Source organism: Megalops cyprinoides, chromosome 22 (genome assembly GCF_013368585.1).
Source record: "Megalops cyprinoides isolate fMegCyp1 chromosome 22, fMegCyp1.pri, whole genome shotgun sequence".
In the NCBI taxonomy this organism is placed as follows: domain Eukaryota; kingdom Metazoa; phylum Chordata; class Actinopteri; order Elopiformes; family Megalopidae; genus Megalops; species Megalops cyprinoides.
The window spans coordinates 24,983,420-25,008,055 of NC_050604.1; the positions used below are offsets into that span (position 1 = coordinate 24,983,420).

The 24,636-nt window shown below is 46.9% G+C and overlaps 1 protein-coding gene across 1 annotated transcript in view; it reads left to right on the forward strand.

The window, feature by feature from the left end:
• The window catches only part of LOC118769995 (zeta-sarcoglycan), a 164,316-nt gene that overhangs the window by 75,625 nt on the left and 64,055 nt on the right, over positions 1-24,636 (forward strand). The window contains exon 2 of the mRNA XM_036517438.1: positions 23,896-24,090. Within this exon, the coding sequence (XP_036373331.1) occupies positions 23,896-24,090 (195 nt within the window). The remainder of the gene's footprint in view (positions 1-23,895; positions 24,091-24,636) is intronic.

A 24,636-nucleotide genomic window follows, 5' to 3' on the forward strand; every position in this document is an offset into this window, starting at 1 on the left:
GTAGAGGATATATTCAAGAATAAACTCTGCTGAAAGGAATTGTTGCTGTTCAGATGTGCAGATACGTCTCTAGTCATCAACAGATTCCTGTGTTGCAAAGCGTAGCTAGTTTTTAGTCAGTTAGAAGGCTATGTGTTGCGGCTCACTTTCAGCACAGGTATTTCTGGACAGTTATCTGGGCATAGTCTGTTCTTGTCATTTGGGAAGTGTTTTTCATTTGTTTTCTGACAAAAGGGCATAAATCAGAGAAGTGTAGTGGACATTGGGCCGCAAGAAAAGGGCCTAAATCCAAGAGGTGTTGTGGACAGCAGGCCACAGGCTTATAGGCTGGGACTCTCAGTGTGGCACGCTGCCTTGCCCCTGATTGGTCGGCTCAATGCAGCCATCTCAGTGAAGGCCCTGCTGGACATGAATATTTAATCAGTGCAAGTCTCTCTGAAACGGGGTGTCTGCTGAGCATATGCATAATGTAAGTGAAGCATGGGTATACGTGTCACTGAGCTGTGTCTGCACTTTCATCCGAGCCAGCTAGACTTTAGCGGACTCTTCTGCAATTAAATATGCATAATGTCTTCAGCCGTGCAAGTGTTTTTTTTTGCCTTTTTTAACAATCTTCAGAATCATCTTAGAGGTATGAAAAAGCATCCTTAAAAAAACATCCCCCCATTCTTAAATGCATGCCTGGCTTCACTGTACAGAGATCTATGTTGGGGGCAGTCAGTCAGGGTTCAGGGGTTGTTGTAAGGATTCAACAGGGGCATTCAACAGATTTTGAAAGTCCAACGAATGAAATCATATTTGGTGTCTTGGTTCGTGGCTCAACCGAGCTTCTAATTTTAAAAAAGAAGGCTGTGAGCACCATGTGGCTTTTCACAGAGGTCGATTACATGACATAGCGGTTTGACCATTAGAAACACGACATGCAGTGGTAGAAAGCAGCCGAAGCTGGGGTTTGTGGGAAAATGCCAAAGCTGACACTTTAAGCGCGCGTGATTGGTCAGAGCCCCAGGGACCGGAGGCTGGATCAGTGTGGATGTCTTTATCATCCCCACTGCCTGTCGGCCCACAGATAAAGCAGGACTTTGCTTCTGGCAGGAAGGAGTGTAACGCGACGCACTTCCTGTTCTGTGCAGTGTGTTCTGCCTACAGTTGTGTCCGGACAGACGAGGCTGAATGTAAAGATCGTAAGACGTCGAGTGTGAGACGTAGCAGTCATGGGATTGTGAATGTAGCCTCTTTTTTTTGGCTGTTGTCTTTGACAAGCTGAAAAATCTGGTGAATATGTCTACCTGCCCTTAGGGACTGCGAAGAATTTTTGGTCTGAAAAATGAAGGAGCAGCAGTCATACAGGGGAAACTCTTTGTACACGCTAGACTATGGGATTGCGCATACATATTTATACTTGATGACTTATTGATCAGTAGCATCATGCTGTGCTGCAGCCATATCACTGGCACATTGGTTTTAACACATTGTCACTAATGAATCACTGCATACATTTTTTTTTTTGCTTAGCAACTGCTGTTAAAAATGCTTTGCATAGCTTACAATTTGTGTTCGTTATCCATTCATAGGCAAGCCATTTACAGGCAATTCAGGTTAAGTACCTTGCTTGAGGGTACAACAGCTCTGGCCCACCTGGGAATCTGACCAACAACTGTTTGGGTTACGAACCCCGCTCCTTAACGCCACACTCTACTATGCTAATAGAGAGAGAAAATTTTTTGTCCTGTTTATCTTTGGAATGCTTATTCAGCCAGTTCAGCTTTCCTTCTAATGATGAAATCCGGAGAAAATGTGCTCTGAAAACATCACAGCAAGCAGCTTTTAATTATTGGCCCATATTTTAGAAGAGAGGCTTTCGAAGTGCGTGTAAACAAATGTACAGCGCGGTATGAGATGGCTCAGTAAGCTAACCGCTAAAAACTGCGGTGTTTAGCCCAGGCCCTCGCTGTGGCTTTGCGGAGGAGCTGCCGAGGCTGGTGGAAGCTCTCCCAGGTGCCCTCAGGTGCTGTGGTGCTGTGGAGGGCCTGGCTCAGATGTGGTTTGTGTCATGTTCCACAGTCTAGTTGATTAACCAACCAGAAGACTTGCCGCACTCCTTTTTCCCGAGAATTCAGCTTTTGGCGTTTATGACAAAAACGGCAGCTAATTGGCGATATATATATACATTCCACTTCTATCCCCACCCGCTAACACCTGCTACTTCTTGCATTCAATATTAACTTTATGTGTAGTATTATGATGTATAATGAATTTGTGTTCTAGGACCTTTTGTATCGTAGTATACCTGGCTTTTGTCAGAGTGCATAAGTTAACTTGTGGTAGGGCTTGAATAGTGTTATGCCCACACTCACTGGTCTGGGAGTGCTGTGAGCTTGGTCTCACACTGTTGCTTGTTTAAACTGAATAGATGCACTTGTGTTCTATTGCGAAGGAAGTCACTCTGGATAAGAGCGTCTGCTAAATGCATGTAAATGTAATGTAATATACGTTTACCATAAGCACCCATTTTCTGTCCAACTACAGAATCAGCAGGCCATAAGATGGCTTTCTAACATATGGTGTGTCAGCGTGTTGCCAGCACTCTGGGTTTAATGGTCATTGTCATGTCATTTCCAGAAGACATTATGGAGATCACAGTGTCTACATGCCAACAATATGCATGTGTTCTGCCCCGTTTCCCATGATTCACTGAGGAAATGTGTTGAATGACAGTTCGTTGGAGAACCCCAACCTTCTGATGGCCAGTCGAGGAGGCGTTGTCATCGGGTGTTCTCCTGTTTGGCGGTCTTAATCTCCTCGTGTTCCTGGCAGGCTGCGTGTCCATATACTCCCACCTCATAGGCTGTTTACGGGAGTCTCCTTCCTGCTGTGCTCAGCCGGCAGAATGGGTTATGAATTCTGTCCAGCTGCTCCGGGCAACATTGCGGGTGTCCAACCCTGTTCGGTGGCGAGGATTAAGGCCGTCTTGGATTGGGCCCACGGTCTGTCAGCCCTCTTTATGATCCGCGTCAGATCTCTGACAGATATTTGATGGCTGATATTATGAGGGATATTATTCAGTTTGTCAGGATTGAGTCTGATTGAGAAAGAGTGAGGGGAGAAGGGAACGGAGGAAAGACAAAATGAATAATAAGCGCGGAAGAGAAAAATGACTGAAACCGTAACTGAAGTGCAGTGCAGCTGTTCTGACTGCATTAAAGGACACTTTGGGCGGCGTTCTGAAAATGTCTGGGGAGTCAACCTTACCTTCAGACCTTGAGGTTGAACCCCAGGGAAAGAGCATAGCAGACCGGAGAGAGAGCAGGAGCTTACAGCACAGAGTCAGCGGCCTAACAAAGCACTTTCCCTGGGTTGTACTGCCTCACAGAGTGTGCTTTGTAAACATCGTAGGCCGATGCGCAGCATAGGCCGGGAATGTTTGTAATGAGGCAGCGCATTAGGCTGGGCTGGTAATGATCTCAGCTGCGTTACAGTGCCGCTGTAGAAGACCAGGGCGGTGGTTCTGGGGGAGGGCAGTGTCCGTTGGGGAGCGGAGCTGTGACCTCATTCGCGGACGGTGGCCCCAGTAGTGGCGGCTCAGCGGAAGGTGCACGTTGCTCTCCGCACGTTGGCGGCATCGACCGCCTGCTGGCACCCCCCACCCCGCCCCCCTCTCGCTCTCACATTAGTATGTGCAGCACCATTCCCCAGGGGACACCTCTCCACCTGCTCCCGTCTGTCACCCCCCCGCTGCCGGCACTCTTAACCTGGCCGCCAGCTGCCGGTTCGCGAGACCCGGCCGCTGAGGAACGGCTAACATACTGCGCCGAGCAACGGCGTCCCTCAGGGTGCCGCGGCACCCGTTCAGCACGGCGACCCCGCCGACCCCCCCGCGGTGTTCTCACTCCGACAGGCCCACACGTGATCCAATTACCCCTAACACACCCGGGTCTCGCACCCGCGCTCAGGGGGGCCATGTATGCACAAATTAAAATCTGTAAGAGGGTTGGGGTAAAAAAACATGACCATCACCGACAGCATGAGAATGGTGTTGTCCTGCTACATTAGTTAACTGCTGATCACAATCAAGAGTAGAATATGCAAAAAAAATAAAACAGACTTCCACATTGGAGAAATATTTTTTCTTGTAAGGGTAAAAATAAGTGTGCTACATTGAAAGAATAGAAAATGCTGGCCTCTTTGTGTTGCTTTGAGCCAAGCTGCGTTTGCATATTGTATAATGAACGCATGAGATGGTATAAACAAAAGACTAATGGATTATATCGGCTCACATGGTTTATTTCATGTGCGTTTGTGCCATGTTGTCAAGGAGCCCGACATGCCCACGTAGCCTTGATCATATATCAAAGTGGAGTTTTAGATATTTTTGTTGATGTAGATTTATGCAGCCAGGGGTGTAGCGTGGATTCAGGCAGCTCTTGGCTCCTCCCCTCGGTCGCCATGGCAGATGTTGGGCCGGTCTGATGTGGGTCTGAGGTCCTCAGTGAGACTCTCTCTCTTCTTCTCACTCCCTGTCTCACTCTCTCTCTCTTCCTCTTTCTTACTCTCTTCTGCTCTCTCTCTCTCTGTTTCGTTCTCCCTCTCTCTCTTATTTCTCTCTCCTTCTTGCTCTCTCCCGCTCTTTCTATCTCCTTTACTCTCTCTCTCTGTCTCTCACTCTCATTTCTCTCTGTCTCTCTCTATCCTCTCTCCCCCTCTCGCTCTGTCTCTTTCTGCCTCTTTCTCACTCTTTCCTGCTCTCCCTCTCTCTCTCTGTCTCGCTTGCTGTCTCTCTCTCTACTTCCACCTGATCTCCTCTCGCCTGCTCAGTCAATTTGCTGAATTTTCTCTTCTTGTCCGACTTACAGGCAATGTGGGTTGTGTGTGTGTGTGTGTGCGTGTGTATGTATGTGTGTGTGTGTGTGTGTGTGAGTGTAGCTGAGTGTGCAGCTGTGTGTGTGAGAGAGAGAGGAGAGAGAGAGATTGTGTCTTTCATCTGTGTGTGTGTGTGTGTGTGTGTGTGTGTGTGTGTAGCTGTGTGTGCAGCTGTGTGTGGGAGACAGCACTTGTTGCTGTTCTAGCTCTCCTAGCAACAGGAGCTGGTGTTTGTGAGCCCCTGAAGGCTGTGCGTCTGGGGGGTGTTTGTGCTTTTGGCTGTGCTGAGAGCAGCCCCTCTGTGCTGGCGCTCCCTCCGCCCGGCCCTGACCGCCCAGGCTCTGTGATGTGCGTATATCAGAGGGTCTGCGCTCGCTTCCCGGCAGTTTGAACCGCGCTCACATGTTCGCCTGTAAACGCACACAGTCTGTCATCCCGACACCCTCGCCGTCTGAAGCTGCCTCTCTCTTTTCTTCTCTTTTTTTTTTTTGGTGAAACACACTGGTAATCAGTTAAACGCCACACAGAACACTGCATTTCTCTGGAGATAATTGGAAGTTACAGATTGCAGTTTGTTTTCATACACGTGGATGCCTCGGAATAACCTGTTTGGCGTACACAAGCTCAGCGGTAAAAAACTATTTAAAGCACTGGCAGTGTGGCGTTGAGTAGATGAATCGAGCTTATGCTAAGCTGTATTCACATTTTTCACATTGTTTACTGTCTCTGTTCATCTTCACTCTACAGACACCCGGGTGACCTGTGACCTTTCTCTGCACCCTAGCCCGGCGGTCGCAGGTTCGATTCCAGGTGGGGCGTTGCCATTGTACCCCCGAGACAGGCGATTTTCCCGAATTGCTTCCGTAAATATCCGTGGATCATTTACAAAAAAAAATGTGCGAGTCACCGTGCTGACGCCCGTATGCTACAATATGTACATATACGATGGAAAAGTCATGTTTAACGTCATGTTTAAAGGGTTTAACCACGTCTTCATGGATAATGATCGTTTTGCACAGCTCAGCGTTTGTTTCCAGAGGATGCTGTGCATACCGCAAATGTGTAGCAAAAGTGACTTATTATTCTGCTGATACCCCTATCACAAGTGACACAAGGCACCCTTATTACAAAGAAAATATGGCATGAAACTTTAATTGCTTACCACAGGAGCAGCAATAACAACAATACAAAAAAAAAAACAGCACAGAGGAGCCAGAATCACTGTAAATAGGCATTAAGCTGAAAAACGATGTCCGAGCAGAAACACAGTGCAGTACAGGCCTGCTGCAGCACATGGTGAGATCCCGCGTAGTCAGGGTTTCATCTCTACTTAACTTCTTTAGATATCTACTGATTTTCTCTCTGCGAGGGCTGTTCGTGGTAAAGTGGAGTGGGTGTGTGTGCGATGCGTGCTGCGACAGACCTGTTCTAATACATCATCCATTGCAGAGTCCTGCTTATGTATTCCAGTGCTAGCGTGTCCTTGCCATTAAAATGGGATGGCCTCCCTGTTTGAACGTGGTGGCGCTACACTTTCCTGTTCCCAGTGTCTGCTGGAGCGGAACCGCTTCTGTTCCTGATTGAAGTTTTCCTTGTGTCCCTCATTAAATAAGTTAAGAAACACCCAGCAGTGGTTTGTCTGATAGATAAGCAGTGATGAAAGGGGGAGTGAAATTTGATCACACACCACTGCAAGCAAAGCAGCGAGGAGTCAGCAGGTTTATTAACGTGCCACGTCTGCCAGTTCACGAGCTCTCACTATGGATGGGTTGTGTGTGTGTGTGTGTGTGTGTGTGTGTGTGTGTGTGTGCGTGTGTGAGTGAGTGTGTGTGCATGCGCGTGTGTGTGTGTGTGTGTGTGTGTGTGCATGTGTGTGTGTGTGTGTGTGCGTGTGTGAGTGTGTGTGTGCATGCGCGTGTGTGTGTGTGTGTGTGTGTATGTGAGTGTGTGTGTGTGTGTGTGTGTGTGTGTGTGTGTGTGTGTGTGTGTTAGTGTCTGTGTGCTTGTGTGTGTTGGCTGGTATTATGAGGAGGAGAGTGCCTGCCACAGTGGGTCAAAATTAAGGATTCATCAAAATCATGAGACCTCCCTCAGCACAGTGTCCCTATGAATAAACACTGCTATTCCACATTGTGTGCTAAGTTTGTGTGGCTTGCAGAAGAATAATCACGCCATTTACATCAAACGTTGCCAAGAATAAACAAATTTGCTTATGTTTTTATCTCTTAACTTCCCTGTACAGGTCCATAGATCCTTTTCTTTGAAAGGCCAATGCAGGACAAAGCCTGCCTTTGCTGTAAATACCCCCATTTATGGGGGAAGAAACTAAATCTGTCAGTGTGATCCTGAAGAGTGGGAGTTAATAAGGTAAATGGTGCAATGCCAGAGCGCTGTTAGCATGGAGTCTCCCCCTACCTCTCTCCTTGCTCCGGCAGCAGCCGCTGGTGTAAAGCCACTCTGACTGATTCTGTCTGCAGACGGCTCGCTGTAGGTGCCCTTCCCATACAGACGCGGCCCGTCTCTGATGCCGAAAATCGCCGAGTCCTCAGCCGCGCTCCGCCAGCCGTCAGCCTGGCCCGCCTCATTCAGCCTTCGTTCACACCTGACACACGTTTGCTAAGCTGAGAGATGTTTTTTTTTTTTTCCTTACCCGCCTCTCCTTAATGTGCTGGCAAACAGCTAGTGTGTGCGGCTTTGGCGGGCCAGACACCCGCTGCTTTTGATTGCTTGGCCTCTGTGCGTGTGTTAGCTGATTTTAGAGCAGGGTTGCCGCCTAAGTGCAGCTAACCTGTCTGTAGATATGGAGGCATCTGTGTCATGGCCAGAAGTACTGACCATGGACCATGTGCTGTTGGGTAATACTTGGGGCCTATCATCTGAGCTGGTAGCAGGTTTTCATTTCTGTGTTTGGGCCATAATTTTATAGCTTGTAATTCACTGACCAGCATTCCTGCACCTCTCTATAGCTCTGAGTGGATCTTCAGTATAATTAACTTTGTTCATCTGTTCAGCTGATCTTTTCTGCTTTTTTAATAGCGCATTCGAGAGGTTTTTGAATGGCAATAAACAGAATGTTCAGCAAACAGTAACAATGTTAGACAAAAATCACTTTTTTATTTATCTCTTCAGAAGTGTCTATTAAAAGGATCTCTCTTACTTAACTGTCATCATGGTAGTCCTTAATTTTACATTGTCATTGTCATAGCACAGAATTATTTCCAGGTGGACTTTAACAGATGAGACATGAGTTTAATATTAATAAGCAAATCTAGGAAATGTGCAATATTAATTGAATTTTAGTGCAATTTCACGTATGATGTATCAAAACATAATGGAATATTAATGTAATGTTAACAATGTGTAATAGGCAGTTCAGAATGAGGAACCATAAGAAATGCGAAAGATTCATGGCCTTTTAGTGCAAAGATCATGTGGGTTACTGGAGAGGCAGAAAGCTAAATTAATGAGAGGCAGTCAATGAGACATGAATAGAATATGCATTGGACCGAGGGGGAATTCAGACTGCTCAAACAGTATTGTTCATAGCGGTTTGTCTTTTGAAGATGACAAACTATATATGGGTTGGTTCACAGGAAGTACAACTCCAGTAGGATGTTGAGTAGCAGGCTGGGGTGTTCTGAATGGAATAGACTCTTGTCCTCTGGAAGGTTCTGGAACTGGTGGATGTATTTTTTTCTTCAGGGGAAAAGAGATGACAGGTCAGGGGTCCATTGAGTTGTTTATTAAGGACTCATGTGACCATGTGGATGTTCATTGGTGGACGGATTGGAGGCGTGGGCGAACTGACTGCCCGTCAGTTGAAGTCAGTAGCATGTAGTTATATTAACATTAATTAAACATAAACTGGCAGGTGCCTCATTGTAAGGACAGTTGTGATGTGTATCACGGTGTTGCTCTGTGCTGTGTAGACAGTGGCCAGCAGTGTGCAGAAGGGGTCATATGTCTGTCTAGGCTTGTAACTAGGAGGTGTTGAGTGCAAGTCACATAGTGGTCCAGAGCTGGGACTTTGGCAGTTTCCAGGCTGTTGATGCACTGTGGTTGGAACAGCAATCCGTTCATTTATTTATGATGCAAAATGCAAATGAATCAGAGCAGTCCCGTGTGCGTTTCCTTTATTATGCAATTAAGACTTTTTAAGTCTGATGTGCAGTTTGCTGTTAAACTGTGGCCTATTTTCAGATTAATATTAGACTTTGGAGATGAACTGTCAGAGTCTGAATCACAAATGCAGCAATGGGCACTGTCTAGTTACAGCAGCCTAGCCAGCTAACTGCATGAGTGGGTACAGATAACTGGCCAGCTATGGCAACACATTATTAACCTTTTCTACTGAAAATGGAATATTTTCATATTAAGTTCATGCACTTAATTTGGCTGTGTTAATTTCAGCCACCCTGGCTCCTAAAACAACAACGAACACCCATAATAAGACTGCTTATCTGCAGATTCAAAGGAAGTTTTCGGCTTTTCCTGTCTCATCTCCTCTTGGTTTTCTTGTGACAGAGCTTATTGCATATGCTTCTCCAAAAATGTCATTGGAAGTTTATTGGAGGGGCTTATTTCTAGCTCACAGTACTCAGATAAAAATAAAAAAACTTGAAAACTATAAAGTTGAAAAGTACAGATTCTGTGTGTCTTTTTTTCATGGAGATATTCATCTTACTGTGAACAAATTCTGGGTCCTTAAAAAAGAAAGAAAATTGATATTTTAAATTTTGTGCAAAAAAGGAAAAAGGAAATCATATACAACGTGACAATGCTGGCTTCTCCTTCACATGCACATTCAATAATCAGTACACAATAATCAGTATAGGCTGAAAAAAGCACTAGACTTTGCACATTCATGGTTTTTAAACCGTTAAAAATAAAAATGGAGACAACTGACCTTTAGTAAATACACAACCACAGATATTCCGTGTGTTGTGGCCAGAATCTCAGATCTGTATGCGTCATGACGAACGTTCTGTATCTGCAGTTGATGAGATAGTAAGCGTTCTGATTGGCTGGCTCGTTATGACCGTTCTTAAAGGGGCGGGCCTAAAACAGAACATTCAATGGCAGCGCAGGAACACAGACAGTACAAGCAACCGCTAGACAGAAGAGGGCTATAACAAGAGGTCTCTAAATGAACAATGCATTTGATTAAATGTAAAATGTATGCCATGAGTCACCCTGGATAACTGATTGATCGCTAAGTGAACAAATACTTGTGTAATCTTCATCCGAAACAATACAGAAGCTATGCACAGTGGCAAAACTTTAATGAAACTCTGGCGATTCTCTTGTTTAACCCGTGTAAAATCGGCTTGCCTCACACACTCTGATTATATAAGGTGTTCTGGTGTCAGTGGATCGAATTTCTCTGCACACAAAAGGTCTGGCCTGGTCTCCTAGGTTTAATTAGACTTGTGAAATAAGTGAAACCGTTCAACAGCTCAAGTTATGCAGGTCAAGCAAAGTCTTGCCTTGTAAAGTTTTACTGGATGAAAGACTGCAATTATTTTTAATGAATGGCTCCATACAACTTTTAAGCGGTAAAAAAAAAAGAAAAAAAAAAAAACCCTGACCCCCTTACAAAATTATAACATTGTAAAACTGCACTTGTACTATAGGCCTACAGGTGGACACACTTTTCAAGAAGTCCAGTCAGGATACACAAAAGCTGCTGTCAAAAAAGAAGGCCAAGAATGATCATTTTATAACTGAATCTCACAAGATTCAAGGTCAACTGAGAGGCTTTCACTGTGGCTTTAGGCTGTGTAGAAACTCTGTTCAGTCTCAACTTGAACTGAAACGAAACTGAAAACGTAAGCCCTGTGGATAAAGTGCCTGTAAGCTGAGGTCCAGGATCAGTTTATCCACCCCCAGACCTGACCTTAACCATAAGGAGAGCAATCAGCAAACTGATCATGGATCAGCGCTTACTGTCTTCCCAAGCTGAAACTCACCAGTATAGGTTATTACTAGAGCCAGGAGATACAAGCAGTGCTGTGTAGCAGGTTTTTTTTTGTCAGAGGTTCTGTATATACACATCTGTGTGATATCTGAGTAAATATCCAACATAACAAACGTAATAAATCTAACCTAAGTTAATATATTTGTACCAGCTGTTAAATGCATATTGGCAGTCTTACTAATGTTAGCGTACACTAACTTGATTCCGTTCTTGCGTTCAGATATAGCTGTCTTGTCATACTGTTGCAGTACAGCTTGCGCCTGCTCAAAAAGTGCTTTAAGAAAACTAGTCAATATTAGCTGGGCTATTCTTATCAATTTCATTTGTTGAAAAGTAGCTTTTTAGCTGGAAAGCTTGCTATCTCCACGATCTATTAAAAATGCATGGGAAGGGCCATTCTCAGCGCCTCTGAGCTCTCCTGTCTTAGTAGCTTGCGAGCTAGTGAAGTGCCTGCAGTATCAGTGGATAGTGAGTCATATGTGATTCATATGGCATTTTCTGTGGGATCACCACCTACTCCAGGTGAATCTGTCCAACAGGCTGATCCTACACATCGTATTCTTTCCATCTTACTTGGCGCATCACAGACAGAAGGGGGCTCCCCCATCTGACACAGCTAAAATCCCAATGTAGCCGCCTCTGGCCTGCCGTCAGAACAGGACTCTGGCTTTGGTGGTTGCCATAGATATCGCCGCGCTGCACGCAGGGCCAAAACTGGGGATCATCCGCCCAGACCGCTGCGTGGCGTTGATACGGCCATCCTCTGAGTCCGGACACGGCTACTCTGTCCTCAGAGCGACGTCTGTCACGGCTGGCCACACCGCTAATGTCATTGAAGGACACCGTGGCTCCCAGGGCTTGACACTGTTTGCTGTAGGAACCGCATCGTTCTGTTTCTTTTCACTCGCCGAAATGCGTTGGTCAACGCTGGAGGCTGAACGCATTACGCTTATATTGCGTCTTGGTCCAAGGTTCTGTTATGTCTGGAAGGCAGTTTTCCAGAAAGCAAGTTAGCACATGTATACACAAAAGCACAGCCTGGTCTAAGGACCACTTTGTAGGTACCCGTTAAGACCCCTTCTTGTTAATGAAGGATCTGGTCAGGCATGCTGAGCTTCAAGCTAAAGGACGTCAACAGCTAGGGAGGCTGAAATGTATGGATACAAAGCCCACTAGCCATGGCATTCAGATAGACAGGTTGTGTGATTCAAACACTACATTTCCCATGATGCATCCTTACCAGTGCACCTTCATAAAATGGGCCCTGGAAGTGGATCAGAGAGCTGTGAATGGGTTGTGAGAGCTGGTTGAAATACCCTCAATCTGTCCCTGAAATTAGGCCATGCCAAACCCTGCGCTTGTAATCTGACTGCTGGAAAGCCTCTCCCTTAAATCCCAGTTTTGACAGTTTAGTTTTGGACATTGTTACTGCGGGCCTGTGCGAGTCCGGAAAGATTAAAGTCCGTTTGAAAACTCAGCGCTCTGGCTGCGCTATGAGGGGAGTCCAGAGCAGCGCTGCTTTCATGTTTCATTCCCAAAGCCAGGGGTATCATGACTCATTGCTTTTTAAAAGTTGTTTTCACTGTAATCTTTCTTTTTTTTCCACTGGGCAGTGTTCAGATGTGATTCCTTGGAGGCCATGCCTTCTCTCTCCCTCTCTCTTTCTCCCTCCCTCCGTCTCTCTCCCTCTCTTTCTCCCTCCCTCTGTCTCTCTCCCTCTCTCTCTCTCTCTCTCTCCCTCTCTCTCTCTCCCTCCCTCTCTCTCTCCCTCCCTCTGTCTCTCTCCCTCTCTTTCTCCCTCCCTCCGTCTCTCTCCCTCTCTTTCTCCCTCCCTCTGTCTCTCTCCCTCTCTTTCTCCCTCCCTCCGTCTCTCTCCCTCTCTCTCTCTCCCTCCCTCCGTCTCTCTCCCTCTCTTTCTCCCTCCCTCCGTCTCTCTCCCTCTCTTTCTCCCTCCCTCTGTTTCTCTCCCTCTCTCTTTCTCCCTCCCTCCGTCTCTCTCCCTCTCTCTTTCTCCCTCCCTCCGTCTCTCTCCCTCTCTTTCTCCCTCTCTCTGTATCTCACTACCTCTCTCTTCCTCTCGCTTTCTTTCTATCCAACTCTCTCCTTCTCTTGCTATATGTGTGTGTGTGCGTGTGTGTGTGTGTGTGTGTGTGTGTGTGTGTGTGCGTGTGCATGTGAGAGAGAGAGAGGGAGAAAGAGAGAAAGCACAGAGAGAGAAGGACAGAGAGAAGCAGAGGACTTGCCATATAACCATAATGTGTTCAGACCTCTCTCTGTTTTAGATAAAGCATAGTTTGATGACATCTAATTGACTCATCTGCTGTCACTATGGGTGTTTTTTTCTCCTCTGTTGGCAAAACATCATAGCTTGAGTTTCAGCTTGCATTTACTTTATACTGTTTCAGTGGATTGCACCCTGTCATGTTCTCCTCTTTATCAAATTCAGTTAGATTGGTTGGGTTGCTAATCTTGCTCATAACTGTCTCTCTCTCTCTCTCACTCACACACACACACACACACACACACACACACACGGAAACACTCTCATAAATTTACGTTTGATTTCTTATGTGTTTGGATTTGTAATTATGATGTAGAATTTAGTGTCACATTATTAAATTAAATATTAAATTTTTACATTTACAGCTTATTATTTCATTATTAAATTAAATTTTTCATTATCAGTAAAATGACAAGTCAGTCCCAGCAAAAAAGTGTGTGTTGCAATTACCTCACCTGAAAGTAGCAGCACATATTTCTGAGATTATAAAGAAATGGATTAAATACTATCTTCCTATGTGATTGTATAACTGTACTTAGTTAAATTACGTCATACTTGTATACAGGAACTCAGCCATGAGCTTGTGCCTTTATAATTAAAATAACTCATTGTTATTATTTCCTAAATTATGCTCTGTTTTCCCACCGCCTGGTCTTTTTGTTAATGAAAGGTTTGCGTTAACAGAAAAGGCTGTTTTGACAGTGTCTGGCCGTGTAGGCTTGTCATGGTAAACCTGATGGCGGTTTGGCTCACACTGGAGTGAAAAAGAAGGCGAAATTTCTGCTGTTGTGGCTGGATGCTGTATCCGTTCCACAGCATTGTTCCTGCGGGAGGCCGCTGAATGTGAGGGTAATTAATCAGTGATATCTCATCAAAGAGTGGGCAGAAGGCGATTCTTTCTCTTCTTTCTTTTTTTTTTTCTTCTTCATATGACAGCCATGGCGAAATCATAAATTATGCACCAGCTAAGGAGTGTGTGTGTGTGTGTGTGTGCGTGTGTGTGCGTGCGTGTGTGTGTGTGTGTGGGGGGGGGGATGGTGGGGCAAACTCAGGAAACACTGACTACATGCTCTGTTTCTGTCATTACTCCTGTGCGCAAAGAACTCTGGGTCTGTTGCTCAGCAACAGATATGACATTATGTTACTCCACGCCATTATGAAAGATGAATTGTGCGCGAACCTGCTGTGGCCATGTGGACCCCAGAGGTCCCTCTGAAGCATCGGATGGCCTCTGACTGTGCTGCTGCCCCGCCTCTAAATGCCCATCAGGCCTCCTGATGGAACAAGGTGATCTCCTGCAGGTAAAGAGGCATTTGAATGTCCCTGACTGTCACACGATTAAATTGCCTAGTGACTGTGTGATGGTTGTTTGTGAAAGACGATTGGTTCAAGGATGACCCATATTTTAAAAAAGATCACGGCCCACCCCCCTACTCTAACACCATTTCCTGCCCCCCCCCCCCCCCCCCCATACCCCCTTGTAACTGTAACTACTGGAGACATAGTTCCCATTACTCCTCATTCACTGCCATTACTCCCTTAACTTCGGTATAGCACTGAATGAAACACAGTAGCTATGCTTGATATGGTCCCTGACACTTCCTTTGCCTTACCCACTCACTGTGCTGCAGATAGCTCACTTCCTCCTGTGTTTCAGCTCATCCTGGCATTGTGCCAATCTGTAAACTGAAACCACTGCAGGCCTGCCTTGCGTGTGGTAGCTACAGATGAAGTCTTGCAAACTAAGCTTATGATGGTTAACTGTACACATGTAGCAAACAGGCCTGCCAATGCTACTCACTGCCACATACTTCACCTGAGAGCCAGGTAAAACAGACAGTTAGGAGTTATTGTAACTAGTTGCCTGACATGCCAACCACTGCACTGTTCTGAGAAAAGGAGCACTGCTTTATTATAGAGCAGTGTCTGGATGTGTACAGGAATACCAAGCGTGCTTCTAAGGACTGATGTACAGTAACGCTTGGAAAAATAGCTGAAAAACAAGTCTTTTGATCTATCGAATCTGCTTTTTGGGACGACTCCCTCGAATTGATTTTTTTTTAAGTGAAGAGTACAGTAATGATTATGTTCTGCATGCTCCTTATCCCAATGGAGGTGAGCAGAGACAGTCACAGGGTCTGAGGAGTGTGCGCACGTTAGGAGTTAGTACCAAGGTATAAAAAAAACCCTGACTGATTAGAGGTGTTATTCCAAGGATAAGGTGTGAAATTTCTGCTGTGAATAATTTTATTTCCAGAAGCGCTTTCTGTTGGAAAAAAAAAGAGAGAATCAGTCGTTAAGAGCTCAAATTAGAGTCAGAATTTAGAGAGATACAAGAAGGATCTGTCATAAAATGTGATGTATATGTCCTAATTTGTGTCACTCGAACCCCCTGCAGCAAAATTGTGAAAATGATATTGAAGCACATTGCTGTTAATGTGTGCTTTTTTCCCCCTTTTATGCAATCCTGATTCGTTAACTGTATATGAGGCTCACCTCACTGAGACTAGCTCTGCGTTCATGCATATGAGGGCTGAGGAGAGATGACTGCAGTCCTCTGATGTACTCCTATCCAGCCAACGGCTGTTTTACGGTCTGCAGTCACACAGCACGCCACAGCGGAGTGGGCGCCCATTGGAGGATTGGGGCGCTACTCCGCCGACGCCCTGATCACAGGGTGCCTCCGAACAGCGAGATGAGCAAACTGCTGTTCTCTTGCCTTTGCCCCAGTTGTAGGGAGGTCAAATGAAATGAAGCCTGTCTGCTCGGCCATTATGGGCTTCAACCTTGGTGTTTGTCATGCATCGCCCTGGAGGGTGCCCCACACTGGTGACAGATGAGATAACCCCCCCCAGTATGCTATGCTAGTGTGGTAAAATGGTATCCAGATGACATCTGCAGACCTTTCACAAAGCTGAACATTTGTACAACGGTAACACAACATCACAAGAATGTTTGCACAATACTAACATACAGCTTTGGCCATCACTCATATGAGAGGAACAAACAACATGTTGGGTGAGAATCTAAAAGGATGAGGTGCACTGTGGTAAGATGTAGGAGCCTTAGACATGACTCAGGCGGAACTAATGCTAGACACAGAAGTCCTCAAGACTAGCTCCCTGTGTGTTTGATCTCTTAACACACAGCAAGAGCAGAGCGAAATTCACCTCGTCTGATTTAAAAGGGGAATAAAGAGATCGAGACCAGTAGTGTAATTCCCCCTCGGGCATGCTATTGGCGTTTTACGGGGCGTGCCCAGACCTGTGATTGGACCCTTCGAGCAATATGCTTCTCCTCAGTTGTTCCAGTGAAATTAGGCTGTATAAATGTGGGGTACAATCCCCCCCACCCCCCCACCCCCCCCCCCCTCCATCAACATCATATGTAGGAAAAAGAAAAAAAGGAGGGGATAGGGTGGAGGGATGCCGTGGGAACATCACATGAAAATTGGTGAGTGGGTTTTTATATTGACAGATCGGGACAAGTTTGTTAATTGCAAGGAATTGTCTGAAAAAAATCTCCATCCAAAAGTCTACCCACTTCATTTGGAGCTTCACTTATATGCGGACATATTCCGACCCTCCTGGTGCAGACCCTTACTTTTCATTTACATTGCATTATTGTCATTGAACAGATGCTCTTATCCAGAGCAATTTACATACACATTACAATTTTGCATGTTACCCATTTTTACAGCTGATTATTTACCAATTGTGGGTTGAGAACCTTGCCCAAGGGTAAAACAGCAGTGCCCCAGCAGGGAATAGAACCAGCAACCTTTTGGTTGCGCGCCCAGCTCCTTTCCACTATGCTACACTGCCGCCCATTGTCATTACCTGCCCATAAGTCCATGCAGACAACCATCCCAGTCTGCAGCTAGATTAGATCTGAACCCCTTCAACCACCAGCCTCCTCTGTCATTATTTGAAAATTCTTGACCTGGGAGATTAAGGTTCGATTTAAGGTCGGCAGTACGTGAGCAGACTTTAATTGTTGTCATGGGTGGAAGATGGGATTAAGAGATAAGAGGAATGCCTCGGTGCCAGGCTGGCACAGGTTGCGTTTGATCTGCAGTAATACTCAGTTATTTACTGCAGAATTTCGGTTCGGGGACTGGGAAATGCTCTCATTTTCCCTTTTCAGGAAGTCAACATTAAACCACCTGATTTGTTTTTTTTTTATATGCTCTGTGCACAGTATTTTTGGCTCCCAGGCATTCCTTTTTATTTATACCACAGTTGTTTAGTGATCTTTGACATGTAGAAAAATGTATTTACTGCAACCAGATAAGCTGGACCAGAGCCCGTTTCCTTTATCTCCTGAGAATTGCTAATGCAGTGTGGTAGAGAGCCGGTCTGGGGACCCTGCTGTTATCTGCCCTTCTCCTTATTACTCAGTCTAAAGGAAGCTGACGCGCTTGGGTTTTTTTCTGCACGGCAGTTAGTGTCTTGGCCGCTTTTGCCCGTTTGTGGCCAGACAGGGCATATGATTGGATATTGAGGCCGGGAAGGTGTGGCAAACTGGGGAAAACTTACCAATGGGGTGTGAGCTGTGAGTGAGATACTCAACACCAGAGTGTTTGGAGTAGATCCATGTCTCTCCTACCGATCTTTGCCGCTCTTTTTCATTCGTTGCTGTTGGAAATGGGAACTCCTGTATCCCTCTTGTTAGCGAGTAAGGAGTTGAGATATCAGTTCATCCGGCACTGATAAGGTCATGTGACTGTGCCAGAATGAGTCAGCGAATCAGCAGGCTCTGAATACAGGCCAACAGCCAAAGGCTACAGAAATAGGCAGAACGGAAGGCCAGGGTTCTCCTGGAGCGGTGACATCGTAGGGTTCTGGAATACCGCCGTGGCCCTGGCTGTTCTGAGTCAGCTGACATGCTGTTTGATTACCGATACCAAATGTCACAGTAATCAATCCACCACGTCCACCGGGGGCCTGGAGAGGAGAAGAGACGCGTGGACCAGGGTCTCGTGTGGGTAATTTAGCCAAAATCTCTTGAACCTCATGAACCGTGCAGGAGAGTGCGTCCCCTGGGCAGGCGCCTCCAAATTACAGTCTAATTAATTTCCTCAGGTGGAGGTGGGGGGAGGGGCAAAGGAAGGCCTGGCTCTCAGTCAGTGCGGACATTACACCAGATATAAGTGGGGGGGGGGGGGGGGGGGTGAAAAATTGGTAATGCGTGCTGTGGAAAAAAAACACAGGTGAAAAACTTGCGGAAATCAAACTGGGCAGGGTTGGCGGTGAGACGAACTCTTTTTTTCTGCTCTGACAGGTGGGGGAACTTCCCTCCCTGGAGCGTGGGTTATTTTTTTCCCAGCTCGGGTTTTGATTTAAGGGCCAGCGCGTATGGCGGCGCTGTCGGAGGGTGGTGTGTTTCGCGGGAGTGGGGGTGTGGGGGATGGCCCGGCATCCGCTACGCGGGGCTCGCTTGCCAAGTAAATCTCCTCAATTACGCCGCGCTTGATCGCGCAGGGCTTCTCTGGCGGGGCGGATCATCGCTCTGTCTGAGGCCTGCCGTCGAGTTCCCTTTGTCTCTCTGTGCTCCGCTGCACCGCAACGCGCACCTTTACGCTTTTTAAAAAATGAGCCGCGACAGCGCACTGGCACGCATATAACTCGCACCGCCGGCCTACACAGGTTAAAAAAAAAAAAAAAAGACAGAGGGAGTCTGCCGCCTAAAACTCGAAGTAGGCCTCCTGTCATTGCACGGTCGCCTGTGTCCCCGTGGTGTCTGCGCGCCAGGCTGGGCTGGTGGCAAAGGAAGTGGCCCTTTTTTGAAAATAACTGAACTTAAGTGAAAATGAGCTCGTTCAAATCCCAGACAGAGGAGCCGTTGCTGTAGCCTAGAGCAAGGTACTTAACCTGGATGGCTTCTAAAGAGAATATGCAAAACCGTGAGTTATCAAAGGCACCCTGTGCAGAAAATAAAGAGGAGGCTATTAATACGGAAGGGCTGCTTGTCTTTAACGCCAGACAGGAGGACTTCTTGCGTGAAAGACTTGTCCCCTTTTTTATCGGTGCTTCGGAGAGGGTCTGGCTCTTGCTTGTCTTTCACATGGCTGGTTGTGTTCCGATTCTGTCCCCAGCATGCATTGCAGAGGTGACGGATGGGTAGGTTTGGCTCTCAAGGTAAAAAATGTGACCCTGCCAGAACTGTGGAGCAGAGGCGATGAGGAAGGAATTCGCCTCACGAATCGCGTCACCTTATTTGGAGCCCTGAAGCCCCCCCCCCCCCCCACGCAGTAATGAGACCCTCATTGCTGCTGCTAGTTTTGTGCTCCACGCTGACAAGTGTCTCTCATGAAAGTACTCATCTGAAGCTGATCAGTGATCCGCCCCAAAAATCTCCGCGCTTTTGTGTGCAGCTGCCAATTTCCCTCACTTCGGTCTCCTCAGACAGCCGAAATGCGCTCCACTCCTGGCAATGCACTCCACGCTGCTCTCCTGCCTGCCGTGCCCCTTTTAAAGTCGCTGTGCGTGGGTTTTTTTTTTCTTCACTGAATTAGCCCTGAATTTCATTCTGAATTAGCAGACAGATGATCGCTAACGATCTCTGCCCTGTTTCTTCTCGATGTGTAACATGCAGTGTCTCAGACGATGAAACAATCTGTGGCTACACTGTCAGAGACGACTTCTTATATGTGAGTGGGGGTTTATCATCAGAGTATGAATATAGGAAACAGATTGTCAAGCGATACAGTGTCTGGGTTCACTGTCTGAAATCGATGTTTCATTCATTACTAGTAGCTATGGGTCCGCATTGCTGTGTGCAGTAAGCTCGTTGGGTGGGAACTAATAGCTAATAGCCGCTTGGCATCAGTGTTCAACGCAGTTTTAGTTCTGTACACAGTGGTTAATTAAATTAAGCTGCTGGTTGCTGTCCAGTGAGAACTGAAAGGACACTGTTCTCTTAAAAAGGAAAAAACGTGACACAGGAAGTGTTTGGTTGGACACTGCAGGCATTGCACTTGGTGTGTTTGATTTGTTCAAACGGTGAAACAGATTTCCTGGTTTTCCCGTTGACCACATGTTCGCTTTGTCCAGAGAGTGGGAGTCGAGCTCCAATCAAAGCCGTATGAAAACCGATGATGGTACAGCAATTTTCTCAATTTACTTAACCCACAATTGCCTGCCACAATTGAAGCCCATAATGGCCGAGCTAAATATCCAGCTGTATAAATGGATAACGTGTAAAAACTGTATGTCGTTCTGGATAATAGCATTAACTAAAAGACAATAATGCAACATAATGAAAGGAATCCTTGAAGAAGTGTTAGCCGGCAGATAAGTGTGCGCTGGCTGTTTCCAAACAAGGTGCGCGGTGATTCACCCAGCGACGGAGCGTCTGTGCAGTGCGGCGTGCGGGAGGAAGCTGTCAATCACAGCAGCTCGCCGACGCTCCTCACGCCACAGCACGCACACTCGTTCGCTAATGTCAACATTTAATTAACGCAAATCCGCAACATCTCCCCGGCAATGTTAAATCACTTTAACTGCCGGAATGACCTTTAAAAGGGTATCGATTTGTTAATACAACTTAGAGCGCGCGTTGACATTCAGGAGTGTCACATTATGAAATTAAAGCGGTATCGGTGAAAATTGATGGCCTGAAATATTCTACCATCGCTGAATTGATTCCACCTGCCGCCTGTACTGTTGCCATGTATTTTGAATGCGCAGAAGCGATTTTTTTTTTCCTTTGGAGAATGTTGCTGTCACTTTCCTGTTGACGAGCTACAAACTTGTCCACAGTTTACCTTACGCGTGTCATTTAACACATGTGCCTAATTTGTTCTTTGATGTTTCAAATGGGAAAGTCAGTGTTCCCAGGTGAACCCCAGTGAAAGTGTTAGATTGGCCGTAAAGCATACGGGGGGCGTAGGACCCGGGGCTACGCTCTGTATGCCCCGGCCAACTCTGCCGGGTGGTTCCCGCTGCCTCACAGCGTCACCTGAGGGGCCTCGTCAAAGGGCCGAGTTTGCGGAGATCATTCTAAGGATGTGCCCAGCGTTACGATGCTTGGGGGGAGAGCGCTCTGCACATCAGGCCGACGTGACTGTGGAGGGTAACGCATTCAGAGGCGAAATGAGAAGCCCATTTTCTGCAAACATCACTGCCCTCCCTGAGAAATTGCTAATCCATTCTGCTGCTTAGTGCTAAATTTCTGCTGTTTTTTTTGTTGTTGTTACCATTTCCGTGCATTAAAGGAAGGTGTTCCAAACTTGGGCATGGTGCTTCCTGTCTTTCAAACCCCGCTAAACCACAGGCCGATCTCCCTTCTGAACGGGCCGTGTGCGACGACCTCTGTAAGGCCACACTATGCATGCAGAGCCGATCAAATCAGATCAGTCCTCAGATAACTGCTGCGTTCATTGCGATGGTCTCTGTGTTTTTTTTAGAAAGAGGTCACGTTTGCCGTATCGACTGACTGATGGGTAGGCAGAGGGAGAGCACGAACACTCAGCCTCTGAAGCCGAACACCTGCCGGCGAGAGTCTAAAACAAAGCAGATGGTAATGAGCCAAACCTGCATCCCGCCAAAGTGGGGTTAGAAGCAGCATCATCAAAAGCACTTAGCAGCGTATTTGTAATTACCTCGACCGGTCGAGCGATAGCCTAGAACAAAAGGCAGGACACCCAGGGAGGAGCCCAGAGCAGAAAGGAGAAAGCCCTGCCGCCTTATTAAAATACATTATTTAATATACGGTAATGAGGGCCTCGACGTGTCAGAGAGACAGATCACTAACACCAGAGGTGGTCTGTTACCAGATATTCGGATCCTGTGACCTTTCTGTCCTCTTTCTAGGAGTTTCCAGCCAGACAAAGGAGGTTCTGGTACTGTCTGCATTCCTGTGCTAGCAAAGAATGTTCCATTTTTGACCACGCCCCTTCAATAATGAGGCAGCAAATCAGAACGCTTGCTGCTTCAACAGTGGCAGTTACAGAGCTTTCAGTATGTAGCCTGCAGTGCGTACCGCTGACTACCTAGTCATGACAAATACAGTATCTGTGGCCAAGGCAGCCGGAACCCGTGTCACCTTCGCCTCGGCGGTGTCTCCTTTCCCGAGTTCTCAGCACGAGATGCCGTTGACATTCTCGGTGCCTGTCCGCCCCGCTGAGAGGGCAGCGGAGGGCTGAATGGGAGACGGCTTCTTCAGAACACGCTGTAGCCACACGCCGCAGAGACAACAGCTGTCTTCACCCCCCCCCCGTTTGGTCACCCCCCCACCAAAGCCCACATTTGCTGAGGAGTCACCCGCTGTCTGCGGGTTTTGTTTTTTTCCACTCGGACAGGGAATACCCAACCGGCCAATGAGAGAAGCCCGCCCCCTGCAGGTAATGGAGCTCATTTCCCCCTCCTGCTGCCGTGGAAACAGCAGGCCAGGGACAGACTGCCGAAAACGTGAATCATCCTCCTTGTTGCCTTCTGGCCCTTCACACATTTTCCGCCCCGGCTTTCCCTTATGCGATCCTTCCCAGGAACGTTCTAGAAAGTCCACCATATATGTGTGTTTTTTCCACGTCTGAATGGCAGTGGAAGTGTTGGCGGCGGTTTGGTGCGATTAAAACTCGGCATGGATGGCCGCGGCCCTTCGACGTGTTAATGAAATCCCGTCAGCTCCTCCGCCCCGTGGACCCGGCAACTCAGGACGTGACGGATGGCCCTGGCGTCTCGTCTGTTCAGAGAGAGCAGCGGTTGCGGGCGGAACGGTAATGTCCGCCCCTTCCTCGCAGGCTTATCTTATTTACGGCACACAGAGTCCGTGGGACACAATAATGTCGACCTGTTGAGTGCCGCAGTGATTGGAGAATAAATCACACGTGAGGTCTGCTCATAAGGGCGAGGGCCCGCCCAATGCAGATCCAATCTCACAGTCCGTTAGCATTAGTGATGCTCCTATAACACATTATACATGTAATCTAATGCTCTTACAATACATTACATTACCGTCATTTAGCAGACGCTCTTATCCAGAGTGACGTGTATAGGTTACAGTTTTTACATGTTATTCATTCATACAGCTGGATATTAACTGACGTAATTGTTGGGTTAAGCACCTTGCCCAAGGGTGCAGCAGCAGTGTCCCAGCAGGGACTCGAACCAGCAACCTCTGGGTTATAAGCCCTGCTACTTACCGCTATTCCACTATGCAACACTGCTGCCCTTAACAGGGTGAAATCCTACTGAATGCAGATCCAAGCTCACAGTCCATTAGCATTAGTGATGCTGCCATATTGCTCCTTTCTCATCGCTACATGCTAGCAGTCTTTCTGTTAGCGTGTGTCACATTAAGCCTTAGATCGCTGCAACAGAAAAAAAAAGAAAAAAAAAAAACATATGTAAATGACAAAACATATATGGTAATGACCAGGGATAAATTAAGCAAATAGGAATTCAACAACGGCATATTAGCATAAGCGCCTATAAATAGCCTGTATTTTCATACACGCATCTCATTTTCGCGGGTGAGAAAAATGTGCCCCAGAAAAGTCACAACATGAAAACATAAAAAAAGCATAAGACATTAAACCAGGCCTGGTGCGTAGGGGTTGCACTGCACCCCCAGATGGAACTCAGTGCACCCCCAGTTGTCTCCTTATATCCCAATGTCCACATAGTTTTTTTTTATGACTTTTTGACTCTTCATTCTCTCCTGGCGCCAAGCCTGCATGAAACCATGGGGAAAAAAAGTAAAGCACAATTGCCTACCCCGTGACCGCTTTGCTCTCTAAATTGTACCGTCCCTCCTCTTCTCTTCCTTCCAGATGACACAGGAGCAGTACATTTTGGCGGCCCAGCCCAATCACATCCAGAGGCCGGCGTGTGCCGCGGCCTATCCGGTGGGGATATACGGCTGGCGGAAACGCTGCCTCTACTTCTTTGTCCTGCTGCTGCTGGTGACCATGATCGTCAACCTGGCGCTCACCATATGGATCCTGAAGGTCATGAACTTCACCGTGGTGAGTGGAAGAGACGCCGCTGCTTTCGGGCCATTGGTGTAGAAAATCATTTAAGAATGAATGTGTGCATGAACGTGTGTTTAAGAGGGGTTTCTTTCTGTCGATCTGACTTTGTTAGTCAGTAGGAGCAGCAGTGTGGTGGGTTTATAGCCCAAAGGCTACAGGTTTAGGGCAGCAGTGTGGTGTAGTGGTAAGGAGCAGGGCTTATAGCCCAAAGGCTTCAAGTTTAGGGCAGCAGTGTAGTGTAGTGGTAAGGAGCAGGGCTTATAGCCCAAAGGCTACAGGTTTAGGGCAGCAGTATGATGTAGTGGTAAGGAGCAGGGCTTATGGCCCAAAGGCTTCAGGTTTAGGGCAGCAGTGTGGTGTAGTGGTAAGGAGCAGGGCTTATAGCCCAAAGGCTACAGGTTTAGGGCAGCAGTGTGGTGTAGTGGTAAGTAGCAGGGCTTATAGCCCAAAGGCTTCAGGTTTGATCACCTGGTAGGGCGCTACTGCTTTACTCTTAGGCAGGGTCCCCAAAAAGCCCCGGTAAATATCCACCTTTATGAA